Source organism: Colletotrichum orchidophilum (genome assembly GCF_001831195.1).
Source record: "Colletotrichum orchidophilum strain IMI 309357 chromosome Unknown Scaffold_95.1, whole genome shotgun sequence".
NCBI classification, from domain to species: domain Eukaryota; kingdom Fungi; phylum Ascomycota; class Sordariomycetes; order Glomerellales; family Glomerellaceae; genus Colletotrichum; species Colletotrichum orchidophilum.
Genome location: NW_019173051.1, coordinates 41,819 through 60,043, shown reverse-complemented (window position 1 = coordinate 60,043; position 18,225 = coordinate 41,819). Strand labels below are relative to the sequence as shown.

General features: G+C 53.6%; 7 protein-coding genes across 7 annotated transcripts; 4 read left to right on the top strand and 3 right to left on the bottom strand.

Annotated features, from left to right (window-relative positions):
• Positions 1–376: 376 nt before the first annotated feature.
• On the top strand, positions 377–1,631 carry CORC01_10003 (ribosomal protein L19e; the record flags this gene model as incomplete). The annotated part of the gene is made up of 4 exons (XM_022621632.1): positions 377–593; positions 644–1,085; positions 1,246–1,396; positions 1,473–1,631. The coding sequence occupies 4 exons, from the start codon at positions 377–379 to the stop codon at positions 1,629–1,631; spliced, it is 969 nt and encodes a 322-aa protein (XP_022471856.1).
• A 1,947-nt stretch (positions 1,632–3,578) lies between these two features.
• CORC01_10002 (serine hydroxymethyltransferase) lies at positions 3,579–5,236 on the top strand (the record flags this gene model as incomplete). Its single annotated transcript, XM_022621631.1, has 4 exons — positions 3,579–3,644; positions 3,745–3,838; positions 3,890–4,027; positions 4,089–5,236. The coding sequence occupies 4 exons, from the start codon at positions 3,579–3,581 to the stop codon at positions 5,234–5,236; spliced, it is 1,446 nt and encodes a 481-aa protein (XP_022471855.1).
• Positions 5,237–5,831: 595 nt separating this feature from the next.
• CORC01_10001 (isochorismatase) lies at positions 5,832–8,639 on the bottom strand (the record flags this gene model as incomplete). The annotated part of the gene is made up of 1 exon (XM_022621630.1): positions 5,832–8,639. The coding sequence occupies one exon, from the start codon at positions 8,637–8,639 to the stop codon at positions 5,832–5,834; it is 2,808 nt and encodes a 935-aa protein (XP_022471854.1).
• Positions 8,640–9,816: 1,177 nt separating this feature from the next.
• CORC01_10000 (serine/threonine protein kinase) lies at positions 9,817–11,136 on the bottom strand (the record flags this gene model as incomplete). The annotated part of the gene is made up of 1 exon (XM_022621629.1): positions 9,817–11,136. The coding sequence occupies one exon, from the start codon at positions 11,134–11,136 to the stop codon at positions 9,817–9,819; it is 1,320 nt and encodes a 439-aa protein (XP_022471853.1).
• A 1,297-nt stretch (positions 11,137–12,433) lies between these two features.
• On the top strand, positions 12,434–13,436 carry CORC01_09999 (uncharacterized protein; the record flags this gene model as incomplete). Its single annotated transcript, XM_022621628.1, has 2 exons — positions 12,434–12,725; positions 12,787–13,436. 2 exons carry the CDS (start codon positions 12,434–12,436, stop codon positions 13,434–13,436), a joined length of 942 nt encoding a protein of 313 aa, XP_022471852.1.
• A 1,031-nt stretch (positions 13,437–14,467) lies between these two features.
• On the top strand, positions 14,468–16,037 carry CORC01_09998 (guanine nucleotide-binding protein subunit beta-like protein; the record flags this gene model as incomplete). The annotated part of the gene is made up of 5 exons (XM_022621627.1): positions 14,468–14,509; positions 14,616–14,653; positions 14,842–14,968; positions 15,071–15,388; positions 15,612–16,037. 5 exons carry the CDS (start codon positions 14,468–14,470, stop codon positions 16,035–16,037), a joined length of 951 nt encoding a protein of 316 aa, XP_022471851.1.
• Positions 16,038–16,760: 723 nt separating this feature from the next.
• CORC01_09997 (glycosylhydrolase family 6-1) lies at positions 16,761–18,195 on the bottom strand (the record flags this gene model as incomplete). The annotated part of the gene is made up of 4 exons (XM_022621626.1): positions 16,761–17,178; positions 17,273–17,367; positions 17,477–17,861; positions 17,927–18,195. The coding sequence occupies 4 exons, from the start codon at positions 18,193–18,195 to the stop codon at positions 16,761–16,763; spliced, it is 1,167 nt and encodes a 388-aa protein (XP_022471850.1).
• Between the last annotated feature and the right edge of the window lie 30 nt (positions 18,196–18,225).

The following is an 18,225-nucleotide window of genomic DNA, read 5'->3' as shown; positions in this document are numbered from 1 at the left end:
GAGAGAGGCTCATCAAAGCCAAGGTGCCGAGTGCGGTGTTGAATATGTTAGATCAACGGCGATAAGCGGGACTAAATATGATGCATCATACCTCGTACAGCCATTGTCACCTTACTCCAGATACCCTACCTCCTGTATCCTTGAATGGCTGCTGAAAGAGAGGGAGGTAGGTAAGCACCCAGTGTGATAGAATCCGCTGGGGACGATTTAACCGTGAACAGCCCACAAGCTACGAAAGCGCGCACGGATGAGAGATTCGAGAGATGACATTAGCCTCCTCAAGGTACCCCAGGTAAGTTACCTAAGGCACTTACATACATGACACGGATAGTACCTTCGTACTCATTTCCTCCCCCTAAGACACGCCGAAGGGCCTATGTCGTCGACGACACGTGACCTAGCTGCGAAAGTGTGGCCTCGATTTTTCCGGGCTCGCTTACCCATCGCCCCACTTCGCCCACACAGAGTCAGCCCCGACTCTGCTCTCACACTTCGCCTTTCAGAAAAATTGGCCTCTTGTCACCCCTCTCGAAATTTCAACACCCTCGACTCCCCCGGTAGGTACGACCATCGACTAGGACAGCAATCAAGATGTAAGTTATCACGATACGAGCACTACACCATTCTTCCACCGACCCCAGAGCTATCTGCGTCGCCTTCCGCACCGGGCAAGCCTTTTTTAAGGGTCAATCGAAACCCGGGACACGCGGGGGGCAACGAATCGACGACGGCATCCAGCATTCGACGGCGGGGCGACAATATTTTTTAACCTACAATCACGAGGGACAAATTGCTGATGTCGATTCTTTTTACAGGGTCAATCTGCGAACTCAGAAGCGCCTCGCCGCGTCGGTCATCGGCTGCGGTGAGCGCAAGATCTGGCTCGACCCCAACGAGGTCAACGAGATTTCCAACGCCAACTCTCGCCAGACCATCCGCAAGCTCGTCGCCGATGGCCTCATCATCCGCAAGCCCGTCACCATGCACTCGCGGTCCCGTGCTCGCGAGCTGAACCTGGCCCGCCGCATTGGTCGCCACCGTGGCTTCGGTAAGCGCAAGGGTACCGCTGAGGCCCGTATGCCCAGGTTCGTCGACACCAAATCCATCGATTAGCCCGTTGTATATGGTCACTTTTGGGACGTTGTTTGGATAGCTTCCCAGACGTCCGGCGGCGGTTCCCACAAGTTTCCGATTCACCGGCCGACCTGATATCCCCATGGAGATTCATGCTGACTCCCGATAAAGCCAAGTTCTTTGGATGCGCCGCCTCCGTGTCCTTCGCCGTCTCCTGGTGAAGTACCGTGCCTCTGGCAAGATTGACAAGCATCTGTACCACGAGCTCTACCACTCCAGCAAGGGTAACGCTTTCAAGCACAAGCGTGCTCTCGTTGAGCACGTAAGTCTCAGTCTAGACATGTCCTTTGGCTGCAAAGGTAGGGATGAGAGGTGGGCTGACGCCAGATACCCTATAGATTCACCGTGCCAAGGCCGAGAAGGCCCGCGAGAAGGCGCTCAAGGACGAGATGGACGCCAAGCGTGCGAAGACCAAGGCCGCCCGCGAGCGCAAGCAGGAGAGACAGGTGGCGAAGAAGAACGCTCTGTTGGGCGAGGGCGAGGAGGAGGCCAAATAGATGATCACCATCGATCTCGGTCCTTAGGCGGCTGCATTCGGAGTCATCGGGTTGGGTCTTCTTTTTTTGCGTCCTACTGTCCCTATTGTCGCAGCAGGGCTTTGGCATGTAGCATTGAAAAATGGAAATCGATGACATGGCAAATTACGGGAACGAAAATGAGTAGCAGCAATTCTTTTACGGTTCTACATTCATGGTTGTCCTCGTGACAGTTTCTGGTCATGCTTGACGATAGATATACCCCTTTTCAACCCTGCCAAGAATCTGTTCCAACCCGAATGCTGGATAACTCGCTGGACTCTTCAAAGGTGAAGTCTAAGCGTCATACATACAACACGTATTTATCACCATCCAACAAGCACTGAACACCAGACGGGCTGTCTGGGCCGGAAAGCATGTGGCTCGGGTGCGTGCCCGGCAGGAAACAGAGGAGGGAGCAAAGAATCTGATATCGGCAACAGGGTCATTCGAATTAAGTCGAGTTTAATCAAGTTCCGACAACCATTTACTCCCTACCGGCGCCCTCGGAGAGAACATCAGTCCAATTGCAGCCACCGAAGCCTTGAACAGTCAGATGGGGGGTGACATTTCAGCGAAACACAGGAGCACCGAGTCACCCGTTACTCCTGCAATATCCGCCGCGCGAGTTAAATATCTTCCAGAAGCATTGCGAGCCTTGTGTGCTTGACTCTTGTTTGCGAGGAGCGTCCGTGGCACTTGCCAGGTTACCGTTCCCGATTGCGCCTGAGTCACGTACTTGTTCAATAAACGTATCTTCTAATAAACTAAAAATAAAATAAAAACCAACAAAAGGGATGAAAAGAGAAGTTTTAAAACCATGTCCGTCGCGTCGGTCGTCCTGATTAGGACGGCAAAAGGATTGAAAAAAGTACAACCATGGATTGGATCAGATTGTTTCATATTGTCCCTGAAAAGGTGGTGAGGGTGCCAGAACATATCATCATGCACCCGCCGAAGCGGAAGAGCTGATGTGCGAAGAAAGCGTGCTCGTCATCTCCAATTTAGTTGTAAAGAAGAGAAGAAGGAAAAGGAGAAAAACAAACTCACAACGCAGCCTTGAAAAAGGGTAGAGACTGTGGGGCGCGGCAGGTCGCTACCGAGGGGACCGTGCAGGTTGTGCTCGACGTTCCAGCTTACCTCGAGGTACACAAATCTAAAGGTCAACCCTCCAATCATGAACCCCTTTGGTATCTTAAGGTAAGGTAGGTAGGTGATCTTTTCTTTTCCCACAACGATAGGCCGATGCGATAAGCACCGATAAGCGCGCAGCGCGGAGCGCAGGAACGCAGTGTGCGAGGTCGGAAGTTGAGCCGAACCCCGGCTCCAACCGCCAGCCATGAAGGCAACATTGAACAGCTCGGCCACTACACCGGGCGCTTTGCTCTGCCTCGTCTCTTCTTCTCGGGTCATATTCCGCCTGAAGCTGCGGCAGTCGACCTCCGAAACCCCAATCCCCAGGTCCTTTTGTACCGCGGTCCCCCACTACCTGTGCACACCCGCCGCCACTACATCATGGCATTGTTGTAGCTGGGCTAATTCAGGCACGTTGGTTTGTCGTTGTGAGCTCCGTCCCTACCTTATACTCTGGTGTGTCGTCCGCCTCCCTTCTTAGCCGCCACCTGCTCCTGTCTCACCTCCGAACTTATCCTCCTTCACATCCTCTTTTTCTAGCTTTCCAACGACCAACGGAACTAGCAATTAACCTCTCAATTCATAGTTCCATTGTCACGCCGGTGTCATGTCTCTTCCAGCATTTCGAGGCACAGCTCGTGCTTTCCGTTGCCTGCCGAGGGGGGCGTCAGTCCCCTGCGCATGTGGCGTGAGGAGATTCATCTCGACAAAGAGCTTGGAGGGCCAGCAACAGGTGCGCATCGCTACTCCAATTGCGTCTCGACACACGCGGGGTTTTCCCTCGACTGACTCTAGATGCAACAGCTGTTGTCAGCCAAGCTTCAACAGGCCGACCCCGCCGTTTACGACATCATCGAAAAGGTACAAGCCGGCCCAAACCGTCGATAGCTCAATACACAGGCTTATGCGACGACAATGCTTTCGGCACGACATGCTAGCTGACACGGTTGGACATACATAGGAGAAAACCAGACAGAAGCATTTTATCAATCTGATCCCCTCGGAGAACTTTACTTCCCAGGCTGTCCTCGACGCCTTGGGTAGTGTAATGCAGAGTAGGTCCACTGCTAGCTCGAAACCCGATGGAAGCTAAGGTCATTTCCAAGACAAGTACTCTGAAGGTTACCCTGGCGCAAGGTACTATGGCGGAAACGAATTCATCGACCAGTCAGAGCGTCTCTGCCAGCAGCGTGCTCTTGACACGTTCGGTCTCGACTCGAAGCAATGGGGCGTCAATGTTCAAGGTGCGCTCGGCTTACAGCATATAATCCTGCTCCGAGTTTATTCGCTTACACCGTCGATTAGCTCTGTCCGGTGCGCCGGCCAATTTGTACGTCTACTCGGCGTTGATGGACACTCACGATCGCCTCATGGGTCTGGACCTCCCGCACGGTGGCCACTTGTCACACGGCTACCAGACACCGACGAAGAAGATCTCTGCCATTTCTAAGTACTTCGAGACAGTCCCTTATAGGTTAGACGAGTCTACTGGTCAGATCGACTACAACAAGTTGGAGGAGCTGGCTATGCTCTACCGACCCAAGATCATCGTCGCAGGAGCCAGCGCGTACAGCCGGTTGATCGACTACAAGCGCTTCCGTGAGATCTGTGACAAATCCAATGCTTACCTCGTGGCTGACATGGCCCACATCTCCGGTCTGGTCGCGGCCAAGGTCATGCCCAGCCCATTCGCCTACGCCGATATCGTCACCACTACAAGTCACAAGAGTCTGAGAGGACCTCGTGGCGCCATGATTTTCTTCCGTAAAGGAGTGCGTCGGCAGAATGCCAAGAAGGAGGACGAATTGTACAACCTCGAGGGTCCCATCAATGCCTCCGTGTTCCCCGGCCACCAGGGAGGCCCTCACAACCACACCATCACCGCCTTGGCCGTTGCTTTGAAGCAGGCTCAAGCCCCTGAATTCCGCGCCTACCAGACCCAAGTATTGGCCAATGCGAAGGCGCTGTCCCAAAGACTTGGTGCCCCCAAGGAGAAGGGAGGTTTGGGCTATAGTATCGTGTCCGGCGGCACCGACAATCATCTGATCCTTGCGGATCTGAAGCCCCAGGGCATCGACGGCAGCCGTGTCGAACGCGTGCTGGAGCTGGTTGGTGTTGCTGCCAACAAGAACACCGTGCCAGGTGATAAGTCGGCACTTGTGCCTGGTGGATTGCGCATTGGTACACCCGCCATGACGACCAGAGGTTTTACCGAGGAGGACTTTAGCCGCGTGGCCGACATCATTGACCGCGCCGTCACCATTGCTATCCGCGTAAACAAGAGCGCGAAGAAGACGGCCGAGGAGAAGGGAGAGAAGAAGCCCGGTCTCTTAAGACACTACATGGGGCATCTCGGTGACGGGGAGAATGATCCCGAGATCGTTCAGTTGAGGTCCGAGGTGGCCGACTGGGTAGGCACTTACCCGCTGCCGTGGGATGTTCATTCCCCTTGAGCGATGGGTTTAGAAGAGTTTCGACGATCTGATTGGCACGGAAACCCGTCTTTTAAAGAACACCAGGCATGGGGTCTGTTCTTCCTTTACGGCGTTCAAAGGGGTCATTTTTGCTGAGGCTGGTTTTGCGAGAACAAGTTTGGTGTCATTATTTCAGTTTCCGATTGAATTTTCATATTGAATACCGGGTTCTCCCTCCACGAGGCCCCCCCAGCATGCATATGCGTCAATTGGGGGGGATTTACAGCCCATTCTACTGTCAACTCTCCCCTCACAAAACTGGAACATCGAAATGGCGGAATAGAAAATGTAGCTGCAGGCAAAATCGTCTCCAAGTTTGTGCCTTGTCCAGGCTTGGCTATGGCGCGTAGTGATGTAGCAACTCCAAGGTAGCAATATCGTTCTGTGGAGACGGAGGACGAACAAAATCAGGGCTTTGAGGAGGAAAGAAGTGCTACGCCCGGCTGAAAGGTCTAGATTGAACTATTCGGAGTCACCTTGTTCGCATTGTCCGCTGATTGAATGTCCCATACCCCCATTCGTCTACTTCTCTCTACCGCTCTTTTCTCACCCAGTCTTTCCGCGACTGGTTGCCTCAAGGATTTTCACCCAGTTGCGATGCCTCGGCCACATAATGAGTCTTTGGGTCCGCTAATGCAACCTCAATCTTATCAGGTTGGGCTGCATCAAGGACTTTCGTGGCAGATTTGGTAGACTTGATCCTCTCATAATACGCCCTCAGCTTGCTTGCTTTCAGGATATCGATATTGGCATCCTCGAGAATGACGTGCAACACCGGCCACACGGCAAAGTCGGCCAACGAGATACTCGAACCCGCAATATAGTCTGCCTCGCTTGCATAGCCCTCCCAAATGGCAAGTTCACGTTTCAGGGGCCCAAGGTCACGCCTCCCAGACTCGCCATCCCTCTCGAGCCGTCGCCAATTGTCTAGAAGTGCAAGACCCTCTTGAAAGCGGGTGAAGATGTTCGCAATATCGGCATGCGCTCTGCCTGCCGCTCCCATGTTTCCCGATCCATGCACTGAGTCCAGATAGAGCATAACGGCTAACTCGCCCTGAACCGTTGATTTGGCTGCGTCGTTGTCAACGAATCGGATCGGCAGGGACGTGAGATCGGTATGCGTGTCTTTGGCGCCGGCATTACCATCTTTCCAGTTGAAGGGAGGCGACATGCTTCCTTTGGCATAAGTCATGCCGTACTCGGTCAGCATCAGTGCGATGCGCATGTTGACGATGGGATCGGCCGAGTCGAAGAGACGCGGCGAGGTACTCATGTGGAGAACATCGAAGCCCTTGCCGTAGTACTTGTCCCAGTCAAACTCTGTCAAGTGATTCTCCGTGCCAAAGGCATGGAGCATGCCCACGGCCTCTGGGCTCTGACCGTTAATTACTGAATGAGCCGTCTCTCTGGTCTTGCTGGTGGCCCCTTGACCCCAGATCAGGGTGCTATCCCGGTTCAAGAAGGTGCCAATCTGTCTGAAGGTGAGAGAGATACGACCACCAAGGAAAGCTAATTCGGGACGCGTCTTGTCTCGGTCCGCTCTCTTGTCCTGACGAATTGCGTGCAGCCATCGACCATTCGTCACCAGGCCCAGGCGGCACAGTGAGTTATGCGGCAGCTTGGCGCGAGCAATCTGTCGCTGCTGAGAATCCTCCCCCGATGGTGTTGCGGTGCTAGACGGGTCCTTGTCCCGCCTCTTAGTCCTGAACACCATCGTCCGTTCTGCACCTAAGCTGACGTTGGCAATGTAGGATCCCTTGACGATATCTAGGGTCTTGTCGCTATGCTCAGAGATGTAGTCGGTGCCGTTGCGATAGAACTGAATCAAGGCGTGATTCAGCGGGTGCCCAAGCTGCTTTTCGACCTCTGCCTTGATCTTCTGTAACGTAGGGGAGAAGGGAAGTAGAGGAGGCGACTCGTCCGATGGATGTCGATACACTGGCATGCTACCGTCATCGGCTACTTCACCTTGGACGGCGACCAGTCGAGGGACCTCGCCGCCCTGATGGGACATTCTCTGCCATGAGACCTCGTCTCTTACCTTCTCAAAAATGCCCTCGGCCAAGGTGGGAGGTAGTATATTATGAACTACGATAGTGTCGCCCTCACAAATAGGCTCGGTAGCTCGCCGCGAGGCTTCCTCGACGTGAATTTTTTCATGCATGGCAGCGAGCTTTTCTGCTGCTTCTGGCTTCAACTCCGGGCTCGAGTCTGGCTCGAGTTCGATGTCGGAGGTGAAGGTCGCTTTTTCGTCGGTGGTCGTCTGGAGGATTTGAGAGCCTTTAATGGCTGTTTTCTGCGTTACCGAAGCTGCGTCCATTTCAGAAACCCCCTTGCTTGATATCGGCCTCTTTAGTCGTTTATGAACCTCTTTGTCGGGTGAGCCACCGGCATGATCCGTTTGTGGTAGCAATGAGTTATTGTCAACCTCCAAATCATCAGAGAGGGTCGCACAATCTGAGCTCTCTATGGTTCGGCGTGTACGCAAGCTCGACGGCCTGTTTCTTGAGGAACTTGAACTGTTGAGTGAAAGATTTGCCAACTGTTCCTCGAGTTTTACCTTGAACGCAGCAGCCGAGGGCGGCGTTTTACCACCACTGGCTTCAGCAACTCTCTTGGGTACGACAGGTAATGTCGAGTTCGACTTTGGAACGGGGTTGGGCTGCAGCTTCTCGGTGACAGCCTCGCTATCTTGGACCTCGCAACCCGTCACATCAATGAGACTTCGTAGGGCGCTGGACTGACGCAGGTCGGACCGGAAGCCACAACAGTCCTCGACCAAAGTAATGGAGTAGCCGAACTTGGCGGCATCCATAGCCGTGGCGTACACGCCAATGTTGGCAAGGGATCCGCAAAGGTAAAGCTCATGAATGAAATTGACTCGCAATGTTTGCAGCAGCTGGCCTGAGGTAAAGGCTGAGTAATGAGACTTGATCAATTTAATGTCCCTCTTGCCGACGGCTTCGTTGACGGCAACGGGGAACTCGGCCCCGGTAGTGGCAGTCCGGACGACTTCGGGACCAGGCTGGCTGAGAAAAGCCTCGGGGTCTGCGTCGAAAGTCTCTTCGGTCTGGTTATTTGATGCGCCTTGGTGTCTCCTTCTAGCACGAGACTGCAGAATCTTGGGCTTGGGGATTGCGTCGGTAGCCCAAATCTGCTCGGCCGAAGCAAGGCGGTATTTTTCGAATTCGGTGGACACCCAGATGACATCGCCGACTCTGCGAAAGGACTTCACCAGCTCGAGGGTACGTGTGACCAGTTCGTTGCTGTCTGTGACTGGCAGGGCGCCACCAGCAGACAGGAAATCGTTTTGGAAGTCGACCACCAGCAGACCCTTGCGGGTTGGTAGCGTGGGCATGGCGCTCACGTCGAAAGGAAACATCCTGGCGGAACAAGGCAAAGCAGGACTGGTGGCGGAGATAGAGTGATGTTGAAGGTGACGTTGCGGAGAGGGCCTCTTTCCTATCCTTCTTTCAAGTCTGGTTTATTGACGTTTGGTTGAAGTGTGACATGTTATCTCAGCAGCAAAAGCAACGTTGGGAATCTGAGAGCTGCGATGCAATAAAGATGTCGCCGCTGCCAGTAACCGCAGTGCTGTGATCTTCACTAATTTGCTGATTTGGTGGTGTATGAGAGCTTTGTAAGTTGTCGTAAGCTTACGTAGCTTCGTTGTTGGTGTGTGAATGTGTATAGCATTCGGAGGTGGATGAGCCCTGGGCCAGGACAAGTGAGGGATGAGCCTTTTAGGATTAGGTTGGGGGAAGGCCTCAACTGCAATCAACTAATTATGAAGTGCAATCCGTGCCTACCGTGCCTTACCTTAGGCAGGTATTCGAATCGGCTCTCGTCCGATATGGAAGTGGGTCTGGTGGGGTGGGCCGGGAACCTAACGGAGGGTGCCGTAGGCGGGGGCACCAGGTAGGGCTAGAACAGGTGGAGACCCTTGGCCATATCAACATTGAAAGACGGGGTAGAATATGAGAAGATGGATTATCCTGAGAGTTGGGTCAGGAGGGTGGGAGCAGTAATAATTCAGAGCCAGCTATACACAAATATGCATTCTTCTTGGACACTGGGCGGCTGTCTTACAAGACGTTGGAGGACAAGCTCTCCCGTTACTCTTCCCACCAGTCGAGACTATTCGACCTGGCTACCAGTGTCGACAACCCTTACGTGCAGCAAAGACAGCCTGCACACACACTACGAGAGCTTCGAAAATGGTCCGAATGGCGGCTTCCAGTCGACACACATCGCTCTATACCGATGTCCCTCGAGGAAGGGTCAATGATGCCAAGCCTTTAAATAGTTGTTTTGTTTTGGATGAAGTGTAGGTACGTCTAAGTCTAGGCTGTGTCTAATTCTATAGATCCGCGCCTAATTTCCTGGTGCTTCCCTGCATTTAATCCTCATTCGGCCTCCTCCTGTTCGATTCCTCGTGGAGTTCGAATCTGCTCACCTGTTGTCTCTTTGGCTAGAAACATGTCATTGACCTGGCTCGTCATGAAATATCCTAGAGGCCCACAGGATAAGTAGAAATTACCAACCTGGTCTGCCGAGTTTCATACCAAAGTTCGGAGAAAATAGACTGCGTCGGCAAAGGTAGGTCTCTCGGAGACAGTTGAGCTCGAGCAGCGGGTGTACAATTCCCGCAAGCTTTGCAGAGTCTGCCGAAAATGATCGCTCTCCTCAGCTTGAACCACTCCAAGCATATCATCAATGAGGTGAGCAAAAGCGAGGACCTCTAGCTTCTCAAAGTTGAATCCATCGAGGTGCTCGTAGATCGTTGCTGCCCCAAAGTCGCCCAGCAGAGCATGCCCCTCATCGTTGGAGAGAATGTTATGTGCATAGAGATCACAGTGAGAAACCTTTCTGCTGTGAAGGTGACGAGCAGCCGCAGCAATGCCACTCAAGAGCCCAACAACAACCTTGACTGACAGCTTCTTGCTTGGATCGTACCGGTCTCGGGTGCAAGTCTGCAAGGAAGGCGGCAGGCCTAGAGTCCTATACTGAGGTGGTATGAGCTGCATGATGAGCCCATGCTTCTCTGGGTGGCCCTGAATGCTAGCCAAAGTGCTGATGAGGTTATCGTGCGAACCTGCTGCCAAGCAGGCGCCCATTTCATCTAGAGGTGTCCCGTCGCTCGTCACCTCTCCCTTGAACAGCTTCACGGCCACCTCTTCTACCACGGAGTCGGCGAGCATCCACCTCGCCTTGAAGATGTCGCCAGAGGCTCCGTGACCCAGCAACTCCCTCATTTCAACATCTTCCCAGTCCACCTTGCGCAGCAGAGCGAGCTCCTCCTCGAGACTGATGGAGCAACAGGGGTTACCGGCCACTGATAGAAAGGCGAGTTCGGGGAGTTCAAACAGCCACTTCGGCAAGTCGGAGAAGTCATTCGCGGACAGACGAAGCAGGCCAAGTTTGTTGCAGGCTGCCATGTCATCCGGTAGACTTGTGAGATTGTTGCCAGCAAGCATGCACTTCTGGAGTCGAGAACAGCGACCGATGCTTCTGGGCAGTGCCTCGATGCGGTTGTTTGTGAGGATGAGCCAACGCAGCTTGGACGGTAAGGAATCTTCCGGGATGGCCGTCATGCCGTTGGAGCGGAATGCCACCATGTCAAGTTCGGGACACGTTGACAGCTGCTTGGGAAACACGGCAAACTGACAGTCTGAAAAGAAGGCGACCTTGAGCTTGCGCAGTCGGCTGAAGTCATCCGGGAGGACGGAAATGCCAGTCCCGGAGAGATCTAGATATTCGAGGGTTTCGGCCAGGTCCAGAATTTCAGGGGGGAATTGATCCAAAGTTCCGGTGATTTTGAGCTTCTGCAGACCTTGACGGCGATAGCTTCCGGACCGGAGGATTTCCAAGTCATGCATCGTTGTAATCAACGCTGAGCGCGTGAGCAAGGTCGGGTTTGTGTTACTAAAATGTCCAGGTGCCCGCTTGACCCTACACAATAAGGTAGGTAAACAGGTCAGAGAGACGTGGGGAAGCAAAGACGCCGACAGCGACAGAAAAGAGTGAGTGACACAAGTTAGGAAAGGGGACTGGACACTACGTAATACTGTCTCTGGACCTAGAAGTCTATTGGCATTGGGGTGCATCGAGGCGCTTGACTCAGATAAGATAATGAGTAATACAGCCCGGTCGAGATGGGTCTCCCTGAACTGATCAAACTAAGGCACTTAGTCCTCTTCAAACATTCGCACCTTGCCTTACACATGCATCTGATTGTCTGAAGACAGAGACAGTGCCGCTTCCTGTGCGAGTCCTTACCTATGTGTCGCCGTAATGTTGGGAATGGAAAGGCCACGTTTGGCTCAAGGACTTTGAGTATTCCTCTTTCCCCGGAGACAGACGGCAGAGCCAGAACACTGCAGATACATATGAGGCCGCAGCCAGGTCATTATTGAACATAATGATCCCGCTCCTTGCGAGGCCAAGCCATTTATGAGTAGACACGGCATAGTACCACTGTTGGGCTTACGGGAGAAGCAACAAGGGATATACGATTGCTTCTACGTAGGCACCGTATCCTACGGGGATTCGACCATTGGCTACCTTACTCCGTACACCTACCTTACCATACCTTCCAAACCTGGAAGTTTTAGATGGGCCGGGTCCACGGTTGTGGTTCAGGGCTCGTCATCTATACATGATTGGTTCAGGGTTTTTTCAGGCGCTGAAGGGTGGGCCCAGGTCTGAGTTCAGTGGAGGATGAGCCGGAAAGCAACTGCCGAGGGGTTGGGAGGAACCCCAGCAAGACAGAACTCACAGAAGAGCCTCATACAGGTATCCAATTTTCTCGAGGAATCGTAGGTACGTACCCACCAACGCGTGAGCTGACCGGCTTCAGCTGTAATGGCACCCAAGGATCAAGGTAAGGTATCCGTACCTACCTTAGCACAGACGATCTACTTGGGAACCTCGAATGCCGGACTTCGAACAATATCCCTTCCACCGACGTTCAGCCTTCCAACGCGTCCTCTTCTCAACGCTTAGATTCCACAACACAAGCGCGCGCGCCATCTCCGCTGTCATCGCGCATTTCTTTGCCAAGGTGATACTCTAGCAGAATTCGGGACTTCCGCTGTCCTAAACAGCCGCGCGTGCATCTTCCAACCTCGACTTAACCACAACTCCTTCCCCCTCGAGCTTTTTTCAACGTCGGCCATGTCTTCGCCTTCCGCGGCAACGACACCGCTCAAGCGGAGCTCGTCCAGTGAAGATGAGAAAGTAAGCATTAAAAGGCAGAAGACAGATAGCGACGCGCCTATGAGCCCGACCGCCGCCGACGATGAAGAGCCAAACCTCCTTTCTGGCGCGAACAAGGTCACCATTCCTTCTCTCGACTACCAAGCAAAAAGCGGCCTCGAAAGAAGCATAGGATTGGCACTGCAGCAAGTCGGCTTTGATTCCGCCACCTCGGAAGCAATGGAGGGCTTTTTGGGGGCCGTAGAGACCTGTGAGCTTTGCCAGAAGAGTTGTGGACATCGCATGCTCGTAGGCGCTAACACTGCGTTCAGACATGGCCTCTTTGATCGACGATGTCAAGCGTATCGCCCTTGCTGCACGGCGTGAGCAACCCAGCCCAGCCGACTTTGAGTCTATGATGCGACGCTTCACTTTGAAGACGACGTCGCTTCGACCCCACGTCCGCCATCCCGTGTCAAAGGCGAAGCTAGATGTGGAATATTTCAACCCGTTGGTCGAGGATCCAGATGCGTACACAACCTTACCCCTCCTCGGCGAGGAGCTGAGCGGAAAGCCCGAGAAGGAAGCCAAGTCGTATATACCAAAGTCTTTCCCGGACTTTCCTAGCAAACATACCTACAAATACACGCCCAAGGAGGATGACAATGGTCGCGACCCTCAGAGGACGAGAGAGGAGGCGGCCAAGGCTTCAAAGCAAGGAGAGGAGGCCCTCCGAGGCCTGGTGAGGGCGGCAAAGGTTCGAAAGCAGAAGGAAATCAGATCCTTATCGGAGCGCGACCCAATGACCAAGGAGCGCTATTCGCTATGGGCAGCCGCTATGGAAGGATTCGTCAAGAAGGAAGGCGGCGCAACCGGTCAACAACTCGAGATTGCCGACCACAGCATGATTGTAAACTCGGACGCCCGGCATTTGCGCAGAGAAGTCCAGAGGCAGAGTAAGCGAGCCGCTGGGCAAGGCTAGTCATCCGATCTCGTTAAAGGCCGAAAACAAAAGTTCGGTGCTTTGCCGGATGATCCTAGAGTGAAAAGGAAAAGCAATGAATGGGACTAGCAGGCATGGGTAGCAGATATGGGTGTGTCGGATGCCAGTCAAGGCAGCCACAAAGATTGATTGATTTCGGAAACGGGCATGCATTCAGCAAGGCGTTTAGGCATCGTATAGACGGGCTGCAACACAAAACCACCTCACTTGAAGGTCGAGAAGGAGGCCACTGAGACGGAAGGACCATTCCTTATCATTGCCAAGTTTGAGCACTTTTTAGCGACTACATGGATAGGAGCGGGGCGTGATAAATTCTGCAATCTGCATAGGCAGCAAGCGCTTCATCAAGATTATGCTCAGTTTTCACGACAATAGCAATGCCTCCAACGTGATGGGTTCCCGCGGTTCAGTCTACCTACCCTAGGGTGTGAATGAAATTGAAAGATTACCAAGACAACGGCAGCCATGAGAGGTCTGGGAGCTAGGTGTGGATAACAGATTGAAACTGGCAAGAATGAGCTTCGAGATGGTGAAAACTGCATTCTGATGAGAGACGCAGGTGGACGGAGGCTGTAAATCTTGGTCTCGATACGACCCAAGTCCCGTTTCTGCGAGCCCCTGCCTCGAGTGACATGCAGAACTGAACTTCCTGTGATGGACCTGGCCTGGCACATTGGGCCTGGACTTCCTGTTAGGTACCAATGTACTTTGCTATTCTGCTATGGGGCCCATCAGCCTTGTGCGAGCAATACAGAGGAAGCGCAGCCACGGGCACCTCCCATTGGCCTATGCCCCACCTCTTTGGCCCGCACTCACCACAGCAGGAGCAAGGCTGGCGCTCTTTCCACCTGCCAGGCCCTAAGCGAAGTTTGCTAATTTTTTTCACCCACACCCAAAATCCGGAATCTCAGATCAAGCTCCCCAAGGGTCAAAGGTGTGACGCTCAGAATCAACTCCAATCTTTCTACCTTTCCCTCACCACTCAATCGACCTGATTGCCTCATTTCCCAATGGCTGAGCAGTTGATTCTCAAGGGTACCCTCGAGGGCCACGTAAGTTGCTGCCGTCTCACTTGCCCGCACGCCGCTGCGTTGCGCCGGTCATTCTACTATGTGCTTGAGGAAGAGTCGAAATGGCTGACGGGGATGCTTTTTGCAGAATGGCTGGGTCACCAGCCTGGCTACCTCCATGGAGAAGTACGATCAACCTTACATTCCTCTTCCCCTCCGATTCCTCTTGCACGAATACCGCTGCCACCGACGTTTCTTTCAGGAGAAGGACGGGAGTCTTCGAAATGGGCAACGAGACGCGAGCCACGCATAGCAGCGCCGGCCGGGGGGAGGCCAAGAACCTCGAAGAACAGTGGTCGCTAACACTTCGCCAGCCCCAACATGCTCTTGTCCGCTTCCCGTGACAAGACTCTGATCATCTGGAACCTCACCCGTGACGAGTCCCAGTACGGTTACCCCAAGCGCTCTCTCAAGGGCCACTCCCACATCGTCTCCGACTGCGTACGTCTCTCGAACACTCCTCCGAAGCCAACGAAATTTTTGCTTCCTCTTTTGCTGGGCTAGGATCACTGGGAATTCTGGCGCTGATGGGAAGGAAAATAGGTTATCTCCTCGGACGGCGCCTACGCCCTGTCTGCCTCTTGGGACAAGACTCTCCGTCTTTGGGAGCTTGCCACCGGCACCACCACCCGCCGCTTCGTCGGCCACACCAACGACGTTCTGTCCGTCTCCTTCTCCGCCGACAACAGACAAATCGTTTCCGGCTCCCGCGACCGCACTATCAAGCTCTGGAACACCCTCGGTGACTGCAAGTACACCATTTCCGAGAAGGGTCACTCCGAGTGGGTTTCCTGCGTCCGCTTCAGCCCCAACCCCCAGAACCCCGTCATTGTCTCCTCCGGCTGGGACAAGCTCGTCAAGGTGAGTTTCAAGTACCCCAGTATTTGCTTTCCTGGAAACACCGCCCCAACAACTCGATTCGACATGATGCTTTGCAACCAAAAGTATTTGCTACTTCAGAGCCTGCCGTGCAGGCCATGAGACCACTATTCACCAATGCACTGATCTCGCACCCCCAAATTTTGTCGTTGTCTGTAGAAAACTCCGTGCTGGATCAGTATGGCTAACAATGACACACTTCTAGGTCTGGGAGCTCAGCACCTGCAAGCTGCAGACTGACCACATCGGCCACACCGGCTACATTAACACCGTCACCATCTCTCCCGACGGCTCGCTCTGCGCCTCCGGTGGCAAGGACGGCACCACCATGCTGTGGGACCTCAACGAGTCCAAGCACCTCTACTCCCTGAACGCCAACGACGAGATCCACGCCCTTGTCTTCTCCCCTAACCGCTACTGGCTCTGCGCTGCTACCGCCAGCAGCATCATCATCTTCGACCTTGAGAAGAAGAGCAAGGTTGATGAGCTCAAGCCTGAGTTCACCGCTGTCGGCAAGAAGAGCCGCGAGCCCGAGTGCGTGAGCTTGGCCTGGTCCGCCGATGGCCAGACCCTGTTCGCCGGTTACACCGACAACATCATCCGTGCCTGGGGTGTCATGTCGAGAGCATAAACGGGCGTGAAGCTCTCTTCTGTTCTCTCTCTCTCTGGGTTATGCGATGATGGTGACGAAGTGTGGTGGGGAAAGGGCTCTGAGATGGTAGATCATGGCGGGCGTCCTAGGCTGGCTTCCTCGTTATGTCTTTCGGGATGCGCAGGGTCAAAACGATTTGTGAAAAATTGGGGATGAGACTGCATTGCTGGCTTATAGGCAGCCCACGAAAGGACTCTGGACATGAACCCACGTAACGCCCAAATCAAAAGATCCTGGCAAACTCAAAAAAATCCTGTTTCTCGTTTAAATCGTGATGTTGACTTGGTCAGCACACAACCACGTCGACCCTACCCTGCCTCGAGTGATGACTGTGAAATACCGTATGCAGACAAGGTCTTCTGAGTCCAGAGATGATATATGTTCTTTTCCCGTGATATGTGTGTCAACATCACTTTTGTTAGATACAGGTCGGCTTCGTAGAATGAGACGTGACTGCTAAGTCTCGTTCTCAAATGCTGACCACCTTAATCACTGCGTCGTCAAAATCACATGTTGTCGCATGGTTGCATAAAATAATGATCTCATAAAGATGTATAGACCCAAGGTGATACATATATGCTGGGATAATGAAGCTTGGTCACGTGTGGAAGAGAATCTTGCGGAGAGGTAGCCCCTTTCTCACGTATTTGAAGGTCCCCAATGTCGCCAATGTGTCAACGTAGTGAAGCTTTCCTTCTCCGTCTAGAAAGAAGGCTTGGCATTCTTGAGCAGCATCTCAAAGTAGGCCTGGTTCCAAGAACCAGCCTCGGGAGACGGCTTGTAGGCATCAGACTTGCCGCAGAACGAATCGTACCGTGTAGCGCTCGAGTCGCTGGTCCCGTCAGACTCACCACCAGGCTTCACCCACACAAAGGCATCCGCAAGCTCGAGGCCGGTGCTGCCGCTCGGGCGGAGGCCAAAGCCGGCGCCGTTGACGTTGCACCAGTCGCCCCACTCCAGACGGAGGCCCTGTACCCCGTTGCGCCCCGTGTCGACAATGGCGTGGTTGGGCATGCCGGCTGCCTGGAGGGCGACACCGAGGAGAGTCACGTACTTCTTCTCGTTCTGGGCCTTGTTGTACTGGCCATCCGGGGCCCGGGGGGTTGGCGAATTCACCGGGCTCAGCGTCCCTGAAGTAAGTACTTTTTGTCAGTGAAAGGTCTCTTCACGTTCATTCCTGCTTCTTAAAGTTTGAGCACCTGGGTGAGACTCACCAAGAATTCCACCCGGCAATGTTGGTGGCGATACCTCGAAGCTGCGAAGGGCTGCCACCAGCCTTGTATGCCTTGGCGAGCTCTTCGGAACCAGGCTTAAGGTTGTCATTTCACTATGCATCAGTCAATTAGCAACATATTCCAGGCAGAGTAAGCAAGACAGAACAAGGATACATCACTTGGATGAGGGAAATAAGATCGTACCCCAAGCCAACCTCCGTGGCCAGCATCGAGGTACATGACCACGTTGGGGAGGTTGAGGGTCTTGATGGCGTATGCAACGCCATCGCGGTAACCCGATGCCGAGTTCTGGCACGTCTGAAGGTTGGCATTGGTGACCAAGTTGGGCAAGGAGTCGGGCTCGATGACGAGAGCGAAGGCAGTCTTGGGGTTCGTCTTCAGGATCTTGACAATGGGGTCAATGTACTCCGTCTTGTAACGGTTTAGCTCTCCAACTTTCAGCTCGCCGTTGGAGGCGTTGGCAGCACAGTCACGGCCGGGAAGATTGTAGATGACTAGGCCGAGGATGTGGTCGCAGGGAACGTCGGCAATGGCGGGTGTAAGACGCTGGATGTTAGCAATGGTGTCACTAGATTCTGCAGCATCAGTATCTCACTGCTCAAGGAAGGTTTCCAGATGCTGGGGTCAACATACAGCCAGAGGAAGGAGCCGACATCAGCGACCTTCAGGGCCTTAGCCTTCAGGGAACCATCCGAGATAGCGGCGGCGGCGGCTTGAATCTCAGCACGGTAAAAGCTGTTGGCATGTAGGGTATACTTGGAGAAGATATTGGTCTTCGCATCCAGGGAGACGTTAGCGGAGCAGGCAAAAGCGGCCTGTGGAGGTTGCTCCTTGATGGTCTGGGAGGGGGCAGCAATGGTCATCGAGGCCAGAGCCACCAATGTAGCGGCGGTTAAGTTCATCTTGAGGCCCTACTATTTCGAAGTAGTGAA